This window comes from Stegostoma tigrinum, chromosome 5, assembly GCF_030684315.1.
Source record: "Stegostoma tigrinum isolate sSteTig4 chromosome 5, sSteTig4.hap1, whole genome shotgun sequence".
NCBI classification, from domain to species: domain Eukaryota; kingdom Metazoa; phylum Chordata; class Chondrichthyes; order Orectolobiformes; family Stegostomatidae; genus Stegostoma; species Stegostoma tigrinum.
The window spans coordinates 99765593-99784369 of record NC_081358.1 but is presented as its reverse complement, the minus strand read 5'-3'; the positions used below and the strand labels follow the sequence as shown (position 1 = coordinate 99784369).

Here is an 18777-nt window from a genome sequence, read left to right as displayed (position 1 = left end):
TAGGAGATGGAGGTGTGGCTTGGGGTGGGAGGAAGGGATGGGTGAGAGGAAGAACAGGTTAGGGAGGCGGGGACGGGTTGGGCTGGTTTTGGGATGAAGTGGGGGGAGGGGAGATTTTGAAGCTTGTGAAATCCACATTCATACCATTGGGCTGCAGGGTTCCCAAGCAGAATATGAGTTGCTGTTCCTGCAACCTTCGGGTGGCATCATTGTGGCACTGCAGGAGGCCCAGGATGGACATGTCGTCTGTGGAATGGGAGGGGGAGTTGAAATGGTTCGCGACTGGGAGGTGCAGTTGTTTAGTGTGAGCCGAGCATAGGTGTTCTGCAAAGCGGTCCCCAAGCCTCCGCTTGGTTTCCCCAATGTAGAGGAAGCCACAACGGGTACAGCGGATGCAGTATACCACACTGGCAGATGTGGAAAGTCATCTTGGGGCCTGGGATGGGGGTGAGGGAGGTAGTGTGGGGGCAAGTGTAGCACTTCCTGTGGATGGAGGGGAAAGTGCCGGGTGTGGTGGGAATGGAGGGGAGTGTGGAGCGGACAAGGGAGTCACGGAGAGAGTGGTCTCTCCGGAAGGCAGTCAAGGGTGAGGATGGAAAAATGTCTTGGGTGGTGGGGTCGGATTGTAGATGGTGCAAGTGTCAGAGGATGATGCGTTGTATCCGGAAGTTGGTGGGGTGGTGTGTGAGGACGAGGGGGATTGTCTTTTGGTGGTTATTGCAGGGACGGAGTGTGAGGGATGTGTTGCGGGAAATGCGGAAGACAGGGTCGAGTGCGTTAATCAGCTCCACCACACTTTGTTGTCTCAATGTTAATGCTGGGCAGTTTTTCAACCAAAAGACACCAGGCGCCAGCTTGTCTCACAAGTGTATCATATCTATATTCTTCAAAGGAATTACATTCTGTCCTGTAACAAATAAATGATCACACAGTTCTACTTTTCCTTCAAGTTGCAAAAACAACACTTGGATTAAACTTCTCTTTCCAGTTTATTTTTGAAATAAAATATATGTATCCCTTATGCTTAACATTTGGAATACTGTGATTCCTGATGGCCAAATATCTTGATCTTAGGACATCACTAGAAGACATCTTCAGGCCTGTGTCCGAGGTGTGCGATCTTGAGCTGCTTACTCCCAATGATCTTCCTTCCAACATTAGATCCTAAATAGGATGTCGACAATGTTCTATACCATTTGCAACTTCTCAGAAATTAAAACAGTCCATGTCCATGTGTCAGCCAGGCTGAACATTCAGACATAAATGTCAAGCAATGATCATCACCACAGAGAGAAGCTAGCCTTAACTCTTTGACATCCAATGGGACTAGCAGATATTAAAGCCCCCTATTATCTAAACACAGAGAAAGGGGCTATCAGCAGTCAGAAATTGGACCAGCCATATAAACTGTCGCTGAGGAGGTCAGAAAGTGAGAAATCTCTAATGAGTAACTTACTTCCTGACTCTGCAAAGCATTTCAAACAACTGCACAGCACAAGTCAGGAGTGATGGAATATTCTCCAAATGTCTGAATGAGTACACCTGCTGCAACATTCAAGAAACTCAATGCCCTCCAGGTCAAAAAACTCACTCGATTGTCATGTTATCCACAGCCTTCAAAATGCACTTCATGTGGCACTGACACAGAGTAGCAGTATGTGCCATGTAAAGGATGGCAACTTGCCAAGGCTCATTTGCTAGTTCTTTCCAAATCCATGAACTGTATCACAAAGGGCAGCAGACACAGTGGAACACGTGCAGCCTCAAGTTCCCTTCAAGTTACAAAACATCCCGACGTGGAACTGCAGCACCATTCCTTCACTCCTGGGGAATAAAAAAATCTCCACAATTCATCACCCATGAACCCCTCCAACCCCTTGCACCCCCTGACACCCGCCCCCACTAGGTTCTACATGGAAACAGCTTTGTAAGATTAGATCGCATGGGATCCAGGAGGACCTAGCTAATCGGCTACAAAATTGGCTTGAAGGCAGGAGAGAGAGGGTGATAGTAGAGGTTTGCTTTTCAGACTAGTGGCATGTCACAAGGATCAGCGCTGGTTCCACTGCTTTTTGCCATTTAGGTCTAAGTATTGGAGGCCTAGGCAAGTTTGCAGATGACCCCAAAATAGGTGGTGTTCTGGATGGTGAAGACAATTATCTCAAAATACAATAGGACCTTGATCAGATGTGCCAATGAGCCAAGGTGTGGCATATGGAATATAATTTACATAAATGTGAGGTGTTGCATTTTGGTGAGGTAAATCAGAGCAGGACCCATACAATTAATGTTAGCACTCTGGGGAGGATTGTCAAATAAAGAGACCTGGGATGCAGGTACAAATTTCCTTGAAAATGGAATCAGAAGTAGACAGGGTAGTGAAGATGGCATTTGGCTCACTTGCCTTCATTGGTCAGAACGTTGAGAATAGGAGTTGGGACATCATGTTGCGACTGTACAGGACACTGGTAAGGCTGTTTTTAGAATACTGCATACAATTCTGGTCACCCTTCTATTGCAAGAATTAATTGTTAAATTACTGTTAAATTTCAAAGGGTTCTGAAAAGATTTACAAGGATGTTGCTGGCAATGGAGGGTTTGAGTTATAGCATGAGGCTGAATAGACTGGGGATTTTATTCCCTGGAGCTTCGGAGGCTTGAGGGATGTCTTTATAGAGGCCATTTAAAAGGGTGGCCTTATGAAATCACAAGGGGCATGAATAAAATGAATAGTCAAGGTCTTTATCCTAGGATGGGGGAGGGCATAGGTTTAAAGTGAGAGGGGAAAGATTTAAAAAGAACCTGATGGGTAACTTTTAATGTAGGGAGTGGTGCATGTATGGAATGAGCTGCTAGAGGAAGTGGTGGAGGCAGGTACAATTGCAACATTTAAAAGGCATCTGAATGGGTGTATGAATAGGAAGAGTTTAGCAAGACATTGGTCAAATGCTGGCAAATGGGACTAGGTCAGACTGGAATGTGTGGACAGGACAGAGGAGTTGGGTTGAAGTGTCTGTTTCCGTGCTGTGTGACTCTATGACTCTAATTGTCTTCACCATAAAGCGATGGAGGTTGTGTCTTTGAACATTTTCAAAGTTGTGTTAGATAAACTATTGATTGGTGAGGAAGTTGTGGGCTATGAGGACAGATAGGAAAGTGAGCTGAAGAAACAATTAGGATCAACTATTATCTTAATGAACAGAAGAGGAGGCTTCTATTTCTTATGTTCTTGTGTTTTTCTGAATATGAATAAAATATCAGTGCTTTTAAAACTATCCATTGGTGGCAACAGTCACTTATCTACTCTGAACCTTTATTTGCATTTATACATGGCTTGCTCCCTTACCTAACTGCGTAAAACCTATAGCCAGTTATCTCTCACTCAATTTCTTGCACTGTATCTATCCGTATACAAAAGCTTTATCCATCATTCTCTATAGGCATTTTTCTACTTACGTATCTCCACTTGTATCTACTTTAAAACTGTTTGTATTAAACAAGCTTGTACTTGAATTGGCATCCCTCTCAATCTCTTAATATGCTACATCCATCCGAAATTATGTTTATTTTCAAATGCAACTCTTGTGGTCTCTCAATTGCTCTCCAGCTATTTTGATTAACCTACCATCTCCATCAATGTTTAACTATCTTGCTACCTACCTATACATCAGTTCTCAACATAGATACAGATTTATTTTTGTCCTAGCTATCTGCTTTGGCTGTTTGAATATCTCCCCATTTCTGAATATATCTTTCTCATAGATTTCATGTTCTACATTTGATTGTTAGCTATTTGAATCCTATTATACATCAGTCTGAATTTGATGTCTGAATGAAAATGAAAAGACACTGACTGAAATCCTTTTAGTGTTGCAATAAACGTCAGGGCATAGTGGGCACATTATTCATCCCATGTCTAAGGCATACTACAGGGAACCTGTCCTTCTACTTAACTCAAAGAATTACTTTTTCCTGCATTTACTTTTTATAGCAAAATGATGCATTCCTTACTATCACGAAATCACTCCGCACTTGGCTGACTTCCGTTAAAATGCTATTGTTTGTTACATAAAACATTAGAAATGTAAACTAGCACAATGTTGCTATGCAAATCATCTGTCTTCTGACACACTCTAGTGTGCACTGCAATTCCCAAAATGTATTCTTCAACTAAGCTCCTCATCAGGTTCACAGAAATGAGAGCGCTTTGTTATTGGATTTGTAATTTACTGGCCCAGACTGATGTACTGAAGTTTAAATGCCTCATGGCACATATGGAAAGTTAAATTCAATAAAAACAATTGTATCAAACTGGTTCATAAAGGTTGAATAGGAACAAAACTAGATGGACAAGCTGGTATCAATCTAGGTTCCAGAAAGACAAACTTTGTCCAGTTGTCCATGCGAAGTCCAATTCTGTAATGTGCGCTAAGAGTGGAGAGTTGTCCATCAGACTAGTCAAGCAAGAAACTGACTTAATCTCTACTCACTGTATCATAGCAGTCAATGTTCCAGACGTCCATCTCTGGTTGTATCCTATCCTCCTGGCAGGACAGTCCCATCAGATGAGGCAGCATCAGATGTGTAGTCAAGCGAGAAGCAACCACCCTGGAATCAATATGCATCTCCTTCTATTTCCATACTTTTCATTCAGCAATTCAGTCCAGGTTCCATATGTCTCACAGCATTGGGTTAAACGTAAACATGAAAACCTTATATTAATCTGAGCCAAAACTGATGGAATTTAAATGGCATGGTGGCCCAGTGGATAGCATTGCTGTCTCACGTCTCCAGAGACCTAGGTTTGATTCCACCTTTGGGCGATTGTCCGTGTAGAATTTGTACATTCTCCCTGTGTCTGTGCGAGTCTCCTCCCACAGCCCAAAGATGTACAGCATAAGTGTATAGGCTATACTAAACTGTCTGTATTGTGCAGGCTAATGGATTAGGAAATGGGGAATGAGGCTGCTAATGCGAGGAAATTGGGAAATGCAGGATTACAGGGAAGGGTGGAGGGGAGATGGGTCTGCTGTTTGGAGGGGCAGTGTGGATTCAATGGGCTGAATGGCTTGCTTCCACACTGTAGGGATTCTATGGTGAATTCAATTAATAAAATCTGGAATTGAGATCCATGATGGTGCCTATAAAATTATCGTTAATTGTTGTAAAACAAAGTAGTTCGCTAATGTCCTTTATGGCAGATAATCTGCCATCTGTACATCATCTAGTTTACGTGTAACTCCAGACCCATAGCAATGCGGTTGATTCTTAACTGCCATTCAAAATGTCCTAACAAGGCATTAAGTTTCAGGACAATTAAGGTTGGGCAAAAAATGGTCACCAGCAATACTCACTTCTCATGAAAGAATTTAAAAAAACCTACTGTCCTTCCTTCGCTAACAGTCAGTACTCTGTCGTGTTGAGAACTTACGAAAAGCTTAGGGTTAGGGAGATGTAGTGAGGACAGCAAAGGTACAGAGTGCATTCTATTAGGTGACTATAATGGCCATCAACAAGAGTGGCTTAGTGACACTATCACTAGTCGCATTAGCCAAGACCTAAAACACATCATCTCAAACTAAGCTGTCAAAAATGGTGAAAGAACCAAAAGAAAGAAAATTATGCTTGAGCAAAAACAGATGTTGCTGGAAAATCTCAGCAGTTCTGGCAGCATCTGTGAAAAAAAAGATAGAGTTAACATTTCAGGTCCGGTGACCGTTCCTCAGAACTGATTGTCAATTTTGGAAAATGTCAATTTATAGGAGGAAAATAGTGAGATGGATGGGGTAGGGAGTAAACGATAGTCTAGAGACCAAAGAGAGAGAAAAACAATTGGACAGACAGAGGCGTTGATAATGATACACCAGGAGTGACAGTGGAAATTAATATTGGTGGGCAAGAAGAAAGATTGGAGAGATTGGGAAAGGTTGGAGAGTGGAGCAGAACTTCTTCAAGGTGAGCATGCCTAGAGGAGATGTGACAGTAAGTTAAGTATTAAATAAAAACCAAAAGAACTGTAAAGCATCCACAGTTCTTTTGGTTTTTAAAAGTATGCTTGACTTGGCCTCACCAAGCTACCCATCATGGATTCACTTGACTATGATACTATTAGTCAGAGTAACCGTATACAATCCTTGTGAGGATGATTTCAATCTATAAAACGCATTACCGCAACTTTCTGATAAACCTTCACAGTATCTTCCAAACCTATGACCTCTGCATTTCTGAAAGACAAGCACATAGATGCATGGGACATCACTTCCTGCCATATGCCATCCTGTCCTGGAAATAAATTGCCATTTCTTCACTATCACTGGATTAAATTTCTGTAACTCTCTCCCAGAAAACTGCAGTGATCAAGAAAATGGCCCACCTCCACTTCCTTAAGAACAATTAACGGTGGATAATAAATGCTGACTTTGCCAGTAATATTGACATCCCCAAAAATAAATAAAATAGAACTCCCTCTGGCACATCATTTGTCTTCTTAAAGACAATGTAGAAACCACTTTAGAACATTCTCTGTTCTGTACACTTCAGGAAGGATGTAAAGGAATTGAAGAGGGTAAAATCATACAAGAATAATTACAGTGATGAGGGATTTCAGTTCCAATGATAGATGAGAGAAGCTGGGGCTGTTCTTTAAAAAAGATTTGAGAAGAAACATAATAGAGATGTTTAAAATCATGAGGAAAGTGACAGATTACATAGGGAGAAACCTTTCTCATCAGGAGAAGGTTCAAGAAGCAGGCATTACTAACTTAAGGCGAATGGCAAAAATATCAAAGGTGAAAGAGATAAACTCTTGTTATCCAAAGAGATGTTAGGATCTTAAATGCTGAGCCTGGCAGTATGGTGGCAGTAAACTCAATCATGACTTTTAAAGGAACGTTGCTTAACTATCCGAAGAAGGGCTGCAGAGAAAAGGTACATAATTGGTACTGGCTGTGTTTATCTTCCAAAATGTTTGCAAATGGGGCAAATTACCTCCTTCTGTGGTATAACCAATGAACATGTTAAAAAATATTTTATGCACTGGAATAATTATGTAAATAAAGGAATATGCAGAACCCAGTAGTGCTCCAATATCTCTTTCAAGTGGTCATTGTTTTTGTACAAATGTAGATAAGAAAAATAATAAGTCTTGTATTTATACAGGAATCTCTGAATGTTCCAAAGCACTTTACAGTGAAGTACATTTTTTGTCATAGGGCAGGATATGCAACAAGCAATTTGCAGACATCACATGCTCTTAAGCAACAATGTGACCATGATGTAACAATCTGCTGTAGTAAATTGGCTCAGGTATAAATATTAACCAGGAGCCAAGGTAAATGGAAATTATTCAGATTATTCTCCTATTGTTTTTGCCTTATTGATTGATCAACCAACAACGAAAATCTGAGAGGCGGCTGTGTACAGGGATTTATGAAAAGGAAGTCACGGCTGAGAAAGCAACCACAGCATTTAGAGGATGTATTTCTAGAATAGATAGGGGACAATCAGTGACAATGGAGAATTTGGATTTTCAAATTCCATATAAGAGGCTAATGTGCAAAATTCAATCATTCAGGAGGGAATACTTTGTCATGGATTGTGAATTGATTAGTAGACAGGAAATAGGATTGTTTTTGAGTAAAGTCAGCAGTTAGTGGTGTACTGCATGGATTAGTATTTGGGCACCAACTATTTACAATATATGTCAATGGTTTGCATGAATGAATCAATTGTAATATCAAGTTTGAAAATGGCACAAAACCAAAGCTGATTGTGGTGTTGAGAAAGATGCAAAGTGACTGCTAAGCAATTCAGTTGAGCGTGTGGTGAGTATATATCAGATGCAGTATAATGTAAATAAGTGTGACATTGCCCACTTCAGTAGGAAAATCGGAAGGGCGGAATATCATTTAACTGCTGAGAATTTGGGATATCTTGATATGCAAAGGGACCAAGGTGTCCTTGTATACCAGCTCCTAAAAGAAAGCATGCATGTTCAGCCAGCTACTAGGAAGGCCACTGATACGTTAGCCTAGTTTGCAGGCAATTTGGGTACAGACTTCAGTGAGACCAAACCTGAAGAATTGTGTGCAGCTTTGGTCTTCTTACCTAAGAAAAGATATACTTGACATAGAGCAAGTGCATTGAAGGTTCATTAGGTGGATTCCTTGTAGGCATATGAGGATTATGCACCTCAGGAAGGGTCAGGCTTGGATTCACTGATGTTCAGCAGAATGAGAGCAATCTCATAGAAAGATGCAAAATTCTGACAGGACCAGACAAAACATAGGTAGGAATAATGTTGCTCCTTTCTGGAGAGGTGATGTGATGTGATCAAGAATAAAGGGTTTCAGGACGTTTAGGGCTGATATAGGGAAACATCTGGTGACCCTTTAGAAATTTCTTTGACATAAAGCTATGCAGGTCAAGACACTGAACATATTTAAAAAAAAGATTAATTTCTTGAGTGTCAAGGAGTATAGAGAGAGGCCTGGAGTAAGCAATTCAGACTGAGGATTAACCATGTTCATATTGAATGGCACGGCAGACTCAGTGGTCTGAATGGTCTACCATTGCTTCTGTTTTCTATATCTCTAAATGTGTTATATTATCATAGGTATTAACTTCAGAAGTATTTTACTCATTGTGATGCATTTTTTGTTTATATTCCCAAGTTATTGCAGGTGTTGCTTGTTCATTTTTTTGTTCATTACTTATTAAAGGCAATGTCTTAACTGAGAGTTTTTTTTTTAACTTAGCATCTATCGTGGAAAAACTCACCAGCAATTTGAACCTAATGTACCATTGCATCTCTTCGTGGGTTTAGTATCCTTGGAGTTCAAGCGCAGACCCCAATCTTCTAACAAGTTGTTTCTATTCCCTAGAGTAGCTTTAAATAAATGAATAAATAGTACTCCAAATCTATTTCTAAGAACACGCCAAATAGTTTGTATAAAATTATGTACATCATTGATTTATTTCTATGGACTAATCAGATATAGGTCCTTCTGATTTCTATGCACAGTCACCTCAAGCACAACAAATTTACTTGTGAAATCATTACAGAAGTTATTCAAACATTCCAGTTAAAGGAAAGAAAGACCTCAGAACATCCTAAAGTATTTTGCAGCCTATTAAATCTATTTTAGAAGTGTAGAAACTGTTTCAATGTAGGAAAGCATGGCTGCATTTTACATGCAGCAAGGTCCTGGAAATAGCAATGTCAACATGACCAGATAATCTGCTGTTAGATGTTGCATTAGGAATAAATATTAGCAAGGCTTGCTCTTGTTTGAAATAGTACCAAGCGATCTTTTCGGTCCACCGGCATAAAAACTGCATGCACAAAGCATGACTCCAACAGTACAGTGCATCCTTCAACACCAAAGTTCACTGAAGTCAGCCCACAAATTTGTAACTCAGAAACAAAAGAGTTACCATATAAGCCTAGTTGACACAGTGTTAAATTTCATTCAAATCCAAAAGTCCCATTTTCAAGTACCAGTATAATTACCTGCAGGTGGTTGGCAGGCCGAAATCAGACAGAAAGCCAGAGTTTTACGGCACTGTATATAAATCAGCAGCCTGGGCTGATCTCTCATCCACTTGTACTGTTGATTGACAATCCATGGTATGTTTGTTAGAGTTGTATTTGTTTCCTAGGAGTGAAAAAGTTATTCCAAGTGATAAAAGGGAGAGAGAAACCAAAGGACAAGATAAGGAGATACTGAAATAGAGAGAAATACAGAGGGAGAACAAATGCCGAGGAGAGACAGATAGATAAAAAAGGGAAAGAAGCAGCAAAAGATGGAGAAGGACAGATAAGGAGCAAAAGGCAGTTACTGAGAGAGAGCAATGGACAGGGAAACACAAATAGCGAGCAACAGACAGGAATATACAAACAGTGAAGGACCAAGAAAACATAAAATAAACAAGAGACAGAGTTAGACATAGAGAGTAAGGCAGAGAAGTACCAACAGCAAGCAAAACATTGACAGAATGCAAGAAACAGATGGAGAGAGAAGAAGAATTTGAGATAATGAGAGAGAAAGTGAGAGCGAGAGAATGTATGAGGCAAAGAGATACAGATAGACAGCAAGAGACAAAGACAGATAGGGACCCAAGAGAGAAATATTGAATAATAACCTTCATGTTTTGATGTAAAATAAGTGGAAATCAACTGCTGGCAGGAAAAGTAAATGAATAAATTGTGGAAATGCATGCAAGGTATTTAGAGTTTCATTGTAAAGGCTGAGGTCGAAGCCATTCTTATCCTTTCAAAAAAAGGGAGAAAGTTGCTGTTTTAGTGTGTCTTATTGTGCTGTTTCCCACCATTTCCGTGACAGTGATAGCAAGGGACAGAGGTCCAGATAAAGCAAGTGTCCGAGCGTACTGATTGGGAACAAGGGAGAGAGACCGTAAGAGAAAGAATCAGGTGTAGATCAAGAGCAAGATTCAGAGACACTGACAGTAAGAGACACCGAGAGAGCAACAGATGCAAATAATGACAGAAAATGAAAAAGGCCGAGACAGAAATTCTGGCAGCGAGCTGGAGAGAAGCAGATGCCAACAGTAAGACATTAAGAGTCAGAGATAGAGTGATGCTGAAATCAAGATAAATGCTCACAGCAGGTGACAAGTAGACAGCCAAAGAAAAAAATCACGAAAGTAAAAGGGAAAGAAACACTGAGAAACAAAGGAGGAATGGCAAACGGGGGAAAAGCCACGGCAGCAGAAACAATAGTTGAAAAACTGAAGAGTTATAAACAGAGGAAGGACCAACAAATAGAGATAAACTGAAATAGATTGCGCAAAAAAGAAAGACAAAAAAAGATGAAGTGATGGGACGAGGAGAGCGACCAAAGACCGACAGAGACACGGAGACGGAGGGCGCTGACAGAGACAGTCGGGGGAAATGGAAAGAGATGGAGTTAGAGCGGTCTGTAGATCGTATGTGAAGCAGAGGAAATAGATCGGCGCATAGACAGGTGAACATAGGCGGAAGAGCGTTGGAAAGAATAACACTTATGGATAAGTAGGGAAGTATCCGGAAATCAGAACAAACCACTCAAATCACCGATATATTTGATCGGGCGTGGGCAGCTGCTGCGTTCCCATTGGCCACAGAGGTGGAGCGAATCTAACAGAGAGGTGAGGTTTTAAACCAAGAAGCACATCTTAGGGAAGGCAGAGAGAGGAGAGAGCCGCTGAAGTAGCAGCACCGAGAAACAGAACACAGTGTACACACACACACACACACACACACACACAGGCAAAACCTGCAGCATGGACTCGACAATCTTTCAGATCATCATCGACGAGTTTGATCCCAACTGCAGCCTGATAGACCTCTTGCAAGACCATTTCTATGAACCTGACCCTATCCCGATTGTGGACCTCACTGGTAGGACAGTGTAACACCTCGTAGACTTGTGGATTTTTTAGCATATGTTTATTTGTTTAACTGTTCTTCAATCACTGCTATGGTTTCTTATTTTAATTCTATGTTTTCATAACTTCTTCCCAAGGTATTTATTGTAATTCAACAACCGATCAGATAGGAACTTGCTGGCCGAGGACAAAAGCAGGACAGCTCGTAGCGAGACCTTGCCCCGAGTATTTCAATGGGGTTAAATACAACACCACAAGTAAGAACAGTTGTCTTTGTTTTAAACTTGTGAAACTCTTAAAAATGTAAAGATTATGTGATGCCGCGTTCCATTTTGTTGGGTTTACAGTTCGACGCAATTATCATTTATTTTGAAACAACATCTCTGAAAATTTCTGTTTAATTAAACATTTTTCCCTCTCTGTAGCGTTGTCTCTGAGCCTAATTGCAGCCAATGACGTCTTGCACATTAATGTTTCTGAGCCAGTTTAAATTCAATTTGTGCAAGCTGCATTTTGTATGATTTTTTCCAATGTGTTAAAAGTGAGGAGTTTGCGTTGGAAACAATAAATCGGAAGTGCAGCTGAGGAGCTCAAATCGGTGACTGTCATTACTGTTCTCTATGCTGCCGTGAGAGTCCATTCATTCATTCCTGGTTTGCTCTAGTCTTTTTAAGGTGGTAGTGATGTCATTGGATCCTCTTGCATTGGTTCACTTAAAGGGACATCGTTCCCCTCAAAGTTTGATCGCCCACAGCCTTTTCCTGTGGTTTTTGCAAGCTGGAAATGTGACGGTGTGATTTGTATTTAGAAATGTCCAACAGCGATTCAAAATGGGCTGTTCAACTTATAAAATATTTTCACAAAGCAGGGAAAGTATTGGCGAGATGTGGGCAGAAAACAATGGAGACAGGTTAGAGATGGCTGGTTAAGAAAAAAGGAAAGGAAATTATTATTTCCTCACAAGTTCTTGAATAAATTGCATGAAAGGATAAAGCTTTCACAATGGAATTGGATGTATATAAATATAAAATAACTCCAGGGCTAAGGAGCAGTGGTACAGCTTTACTGGCACAGACACAATGGCCAAATGGCCTCCTTTTGTGCAGCATAATTCTACCTACATTGCATCATTAAAATGTTGGCATGTCATTTGGGTGTGATTTTTGTATGCAGCTCCCCTTGCAGGACATTATCAATCTCCCTTTTACCTCGCTCTGAGTGTGATTATGAAAAGATAATGGGAACTGGAGGTCCCTGCTTGAAAGGGTGGTAGAGAACTCACACCACATTTAAGATGGACTTGGAATATCTATTTGAAGAGCCCATAAACTGTAGGGCTATGGATCAAGTGCAGGAATTTGGGATTAGGCTGGCTAGCTTTTCATCAATGAGCATGGGCAGAATGGGTCAAATGGCCTTCTCTTGTGTTTCAAATGGCCTATGATTCTAATACATATGGGTGCAAGTTTTCACCTCCTGTTGGAAACTAAACAGTTAATTGGCCTTCAGTGTTGTACGTTTGTATTTAAAATCATGAATGTTGGCTTGTTCACACCATAGCCATTACCATATCTGTAGGATGTGAAATGCCAAGATTGCAGTCAATATGACCCTAGAAATTAATGGATAATTGTTTGATGCTGTTGTATAATGCTGCATTACTTGCAGCTTTAAAGTAGGATTTGGTTTAATGAGCTAATACCTGCATTAAAATAATTGATAGAGGGAATTTATAAGAGGTAAGACCACTAAGTTGAAAGAGATTACAGAGAACAAAACAGGCGGGCAGTGATTGAAAGATTATAGAGAGAAACAGTTGTAATTGAGAGTATTTTTCTGTCGAATGTCAGTGGAGATGTTTACTCAGCTGCAAACCCCATTGTAAAGTGTTGATGCTGTTACATTATAACATTGCTGTTGAACTGCTTTATGTTTTAGTTTTGTTGTTTGAAAAATAATCACAAGACAAAAATTGCAAATAAGATGTCATTTAGTTTGACTTCTGAGTGGAAGCATGTGTTCACTGATAAAAGAACATACTGGTTACCCAAAGATGAACAAAAATTATCTGGCTATCTATGTTATGATCAGGAAAATCTAGAGAAGGTTGGGTTCTTCCATCTCCTAAATGGAAAAGAACTGCTGCGAAGTCAAATGTAGTAGTAACTAATGTAGAAAAATTAGTGTATAATTTTTCTTCATCAATAGTGAATTCATAATTCATTTCATATCAAGCTGTATCATACATTTTGTTGATTTGAATGGTAAAGAAAATCAGATGGATTTTAAAACAGGTTGCCAAGTCACTTTGAACCCAATTCACGCTACTGATGTAGATTAATTTCACCCTCTTCCCTCCGATGGAATCTAGAAGTGAACTTCGAATTAAACTGTGACTGTAAGATTAGAAACATGCCATCAGAATAATGAAAGATAAATTTAGCAGTGCATCTCACATATGATGAAGGGATTATGTTTTCTTCCTGCAAGATAAACTAGAATGGACAAATGACACGTACTAAATACTTAACTTCAATATCGCCTGGGTCAGGGTGCTAGCAATCTGACAAATTTCCTGCCCTGATTCCCATCAAGTAACTCTAATTGGGAGAACTTGATGCTCTTCATAAAAAATGTTTCCATGTAGACTGAACTTTAAATATAAGAAATATTCTGCAGTATTTTGCAAATGCAGAATGCCGAAACAGAAGCAACAATGGAGGTAGTTGCGCTCCTTGAATTGACAGGTGAAGAATGCTTCTGTGATGAGAAGATGCAGGGTTGCACATACAATGGAAAAATGCCACTTGACACAGAACCTTAAGGGAAATTACAGATTTTAAAAATTAAAACTACTACTGTCAACTTATGTACGTGTAAGTTCAAGCTCAATTTTTATATCTTCATTTATGTTTTTCTTTTGCATAATTTTAATTTCTGGTCATCTTTTGTTTTTGTGTACAGCTCCAAAAGTGGTCACTCTCCTCATGTCGTTGTACTCACTGTCCTCATGCCTTTCTCCAGACATTCACCAGGCTCTTCAAATAGGCTTGACATTTGAAATGTTGTGATCTGCCCTTGTTCAATTTCGACATAGAAACAGCAGTACGTATGTCATTCAGCTCCTTGAACATCATCTGTCATTTAGTCAGCCTGTAATTTATCTGTATCCCCAGCTCCATCTATCCCAGTTTGATTCCTATCATTGATATTTTTGCCTAACAAAAGTCTTTCAATTTCAACTTTTTTATTGGAAGACCACACTAGGCATGTATTTTTTACAGCAGGAGTAACTTTATAGCTTTCAGACTGACAGCCCCCTCTATTTCCCCAAACTAGTGAAGCTGAGGTCAATTGCATGAGCTAGGTTCTCAAATAAACTGAGATCAGATGACAAGGTACAATCAGAAACTGAGAGTTTTCTGATCTGGGCAGTCTAAAATCAACAAAACAAATGGGAATACAATAAACATAGGTTTAAACGACACAGTCACCGTATTAAGTGCTTCCATACCAGATGAATGGAAAAACTTACAAATTCGCAGAGAAGGACAAGTCAAGATTATTTAACTGATTAAGCTCATTATAATAAGACAACAATACCACTGTGTACGCCATTCCCCTCCTTGTACCATATAATCACTTGGAGAGCCAGACACACAACAGGAAACAATAATCTGTGGTTAGTTCAGGAATAGCGCGAGGAAGTTTATCTGATTCACCAGCGTAATCAAACAAGGCTCAAGGATTTATCAGATGTCCAATGCTCCTCAGAATCACAAATAACTCACTGCCTACCTTCTATAATTGGAAATGTCTCATCTCACATCAAGTGTCTACTGGAACAACTTACTGAGTTCACATTTTGGCAGTATATTCTAGAAAATGACAGACAATTCTTGATGAAATGCATTACTTCCTGGCATCTGAACACACTGTTTGAGCTCCATATAATTCTATGTGAGGCACTCTCAAACAATTTTAAATAATGCATTAGAAATTTATCTGAACCCTTCATTATTTTAAAGTTGTCAATTGTTTGAGGTCACAAGGATATTGAAAAAAACTCCACAGAGGCCGGCATCCCATCACCAAGTCACCCTTTATTTACAAGTGGAGAGCTCTTGACACTGATCCATCTCCATCAAAGCCAGCTGTCAGAGTGAACTGAACCTCTGACACTCCTGTTTATGTCGGTCAGCCAGGGGTCCATGATTGGACCAGGTTAACAGCCCCAATCAAGGAACTCATTCTATGAGGTTCACCTGGCTGATCTTGTTATGATAACTACAGATATCGCCACAATATTGATAATATCCTATGTTCCAAAGCCCTGTAAGTAAGCACAAGTTTGTGATGGATGATTAAGCTGCTCCAGTTCATAGTATTCTGGGCTGCATGCAAACTTTGTGCTGATTGCTAACTTAAATAATAGTGGAATGCAGCCCAGTGCTGATCTCAGTAAGAGGCCTAGGTTAAGACCAGGCTAGCACCACTCAAAGCTAGTCTGCACCTCCCTGAAGGTGAAATGTATTCTAAGTGCAACAAGTACTTCATGGCACAGACTGCCTACAATGAAGCTGTCTCAACACGGCAAGGTGTAAGACCCTGGATTTTCTGATAGGCTTTGGAAGTGGACCGGAGGAGAGATGACCTGGGTCCACAGTGGACCAAGAAGCCCTGTAGACAAGTGGTTGGAAGGAAATGGTAACTTAGAGATGCAGAGTTGGATTTAATAGTGTGGGTATGCTAGCATGGCCACTGTGTTATTGGAAGTTCAGGATGGTCAATAGAAACAGATCCATTTTTAAATGCCATCCTGTTATAAATGACCTAGGTGCATCACAAACCAATGTCAAGCACGAAAAGTGGTTTGGCAGTGCCATACTGACTGAGCTGGTTGAATCCTAAAGGGCATAGTCGTTACACTAGCTCTGTGTCTGGTGATGAGGGAACCAACAAGAAAGAGGTGAAAATATTCATTACCTCATCCTCACCAATCTATCTGACATGGATGCATCTGTCCGTGACAGGATCAGAAAGAGTGATCACCATAGAATCTTTGTGGGGAAAAGTCTAGTGTTTACATTGAGAATACCTTACATCATGTGGTGTAACATTATCACCATGGCAAATGGGATAAACTTTTAACAGATCTAGCAACTCAAGACCCAACATCTACGAAGTGCTGAATTGTACTCCAATGCAATCTAGATTTTCTTGGTTCGGCATTTACTCATTTACTGTTACAGTCAAGCGAGGGATAAACCCTGGTTCAACAAAGAGTGCGGGAGGGCATAGCAAAATAAGATGCCAACCTGGTGAAGTTGGTAAGCACGACTACATGCATGTCAAAAATCATAAGCAGCAAGTGATAGACCGCATTAAGCAACTCTACAACCAACGGATCAGCCCCAAACTTTGCAGTTCTGCCACATCTATCATGAGCACTGATGGACAGTGAAGCAACTCATTAGAGGATGAGGCCCCACGAATCTCAATCTTAGAACGTCCCAGCACATCAGTGTTAAGAATAAAGTTGAAGCATTTGTAATAGTCTTCAACCAAAGTGCTGGGTGGATGATCCCTCTCGGCCTCCTCCATAGGTCCCCAGTATCAAAGATGCCAGTCGTCAGCCAATTTTATTCACTTCATATGATACTAAGAAATAGTTGAGGCTCTGGATACTGCAGAAGCTATGCTCCTAGACAATATCCCAGCAATAGTAGTGAAGACTTGTGCTCCAGAACTTGCGAATCCCCTAGCCTAGCTCTTCCAGTACAAATAAACCACTGGCATTTATCTGACAATGTGGAGTATTACCCAGGTATGTCCTGGTCTGCCACAGAGATCAGGAGAAATACAAATGGCCTAATTACTGCCCATAACTAATTGCTACTCTACTTTCAATGAGCAGTAAATTCTTGGAAGGAGACATCAACAATGCTGTCAAGTTGTACTTGCTCAGCCACAACCTGCTCAGTGATGCCCAGTTTTAGTTCTGCCAGGGCCACTCAGCTCCCAACTTCATTACAGGCTTGATCAAATATGGACAAAAAAGCTGAATTCCAGAGGTGAGGTGAGAGTAACTGCCCTTGACATCAAGGCCACATTAGACTGTGACATGGAGGAGCCCCATCAAAACTGGAAACAGTGGAATCAGGAGGAAAACTCCACTGGTTAGTGTCATATGTGGTTAAAAAAAATATTATTGTGGTTTTGGAGGTCAGTCATCTCAAATCCTGGACATTTCTTCAGGAGTTCCTCAACATAGTATTCTTGACCCAACCATCTTTAGCTGATTCATGCATGACTATCTTTCCATCATAAAGTTGGAAGTGAGGATGTTTTCTGGTGATACACAATGTTCAGCACCAGACCATGTCCAAATGCAATGAGACCTGGTCAATATCCAGATTTTTGACTGACAAATGGCAAGTAACATGTGCGCCACACAAGTGCAAGCAATGACTAGCTCCAGTAGCACAGCATCTAACCAACACCACTTGACATTCAATAGTTTTTTCATCACTGAATCACCCACTATCAACCTTTTCAGGTTTGCCATTGACCAGAAAATAAACAGGACTAGCCGTGTAAGTATCTTGAAAGTGACAGCAGGTCAGAGTGTAATTTGCAGTGAGTAACTCAAACTCCCCAAAGTCTGCCTACCATCTTCAAGGATGAAAGTGAAGTGTGATGGAAAACTCCTCCCTTGCCTGGATGAGTGCAGATCCAAGAACACTGAAAAAGCTTGACACTATCCAGAACAAAGCAGTCCACTTGACTGGTACCACATCCACTCCCCCCACCACTGAAACTGAGTAGCATCTACAAGATGCAGTGCAGAAATTCTTGTTTCTCTTTAACCAGCCCCTTCAAGCCCCATGGCCACCAAACCCAGGCAGACCAAGGCAGCAGCTGCATAGGAACTTCACCACCTGCAAGCCCTCCTCTATGCAGTTTATCATCCAGATTTAGCAAATAAATTGCCTTTCCTTCGGTATCTTTGTGTCAAAATCCTGAAACTCTCTTTCTCGTGTCATTATGGGTCAGTCAACAGGAAATTGGTTACTGTAATTTAAAATATAACCTTACCACCATGTTCTCAAGTACTACTCAAGGACATTGCTTCTATTCTCCCTTCCCCGATGCCAATAATCTCATATCATACTCCACATTCATGGGTTAACTTACTCTTATGTAGTTAGCACACACACATCTCACATATGCTGCTGCAGACTGTGTAAGCGTGCACATCCTGACTTTACTGCAGTCTATGCATTCTACTACAACCCAATCCTTGTGCCTTTTCAAGATACCCAAGAAACATGCTTCTGACAATTTGAATGATTCAATCTTCTCAGCAATATGCTTTGCAGATATTCA

At 40.5% G+C, this 18777-nt stretch overlaps 1 protein-coding gene across 2 annotated transcripts in view; it reads left to right on the top strand.

Annotated features, from left to right (window-relative positions):
* Positions 1 to 18777, top strand: part of LOC125452094 (corticotropin-releasing factor receptor 2) — a 228547-nt gene that overhangs the window by 55567 nt on the left and 154203 nt on the right. The window contains exons 1-2 of one of the 2 annotated variants that reach the window (XM_048530089.2): positions 11192 to 11401; positions 11526 to 11645. In XM_048530089.2, the coding sequence (XP_048386046.1) occupies positions 11284 to 11401; positions 11526 to 11645 (238 nt within the window). In that variant the 5' untranslated portion in view covers positions 11192 to 11283. Of the gene's footprint in view, positions 1 to 11191; positions 11402 to 11525; positions 11646 to 18777 lie in introns of those variants that run through there. The other variant, XM_048530088.2, reaches the window with a different exon arrangement.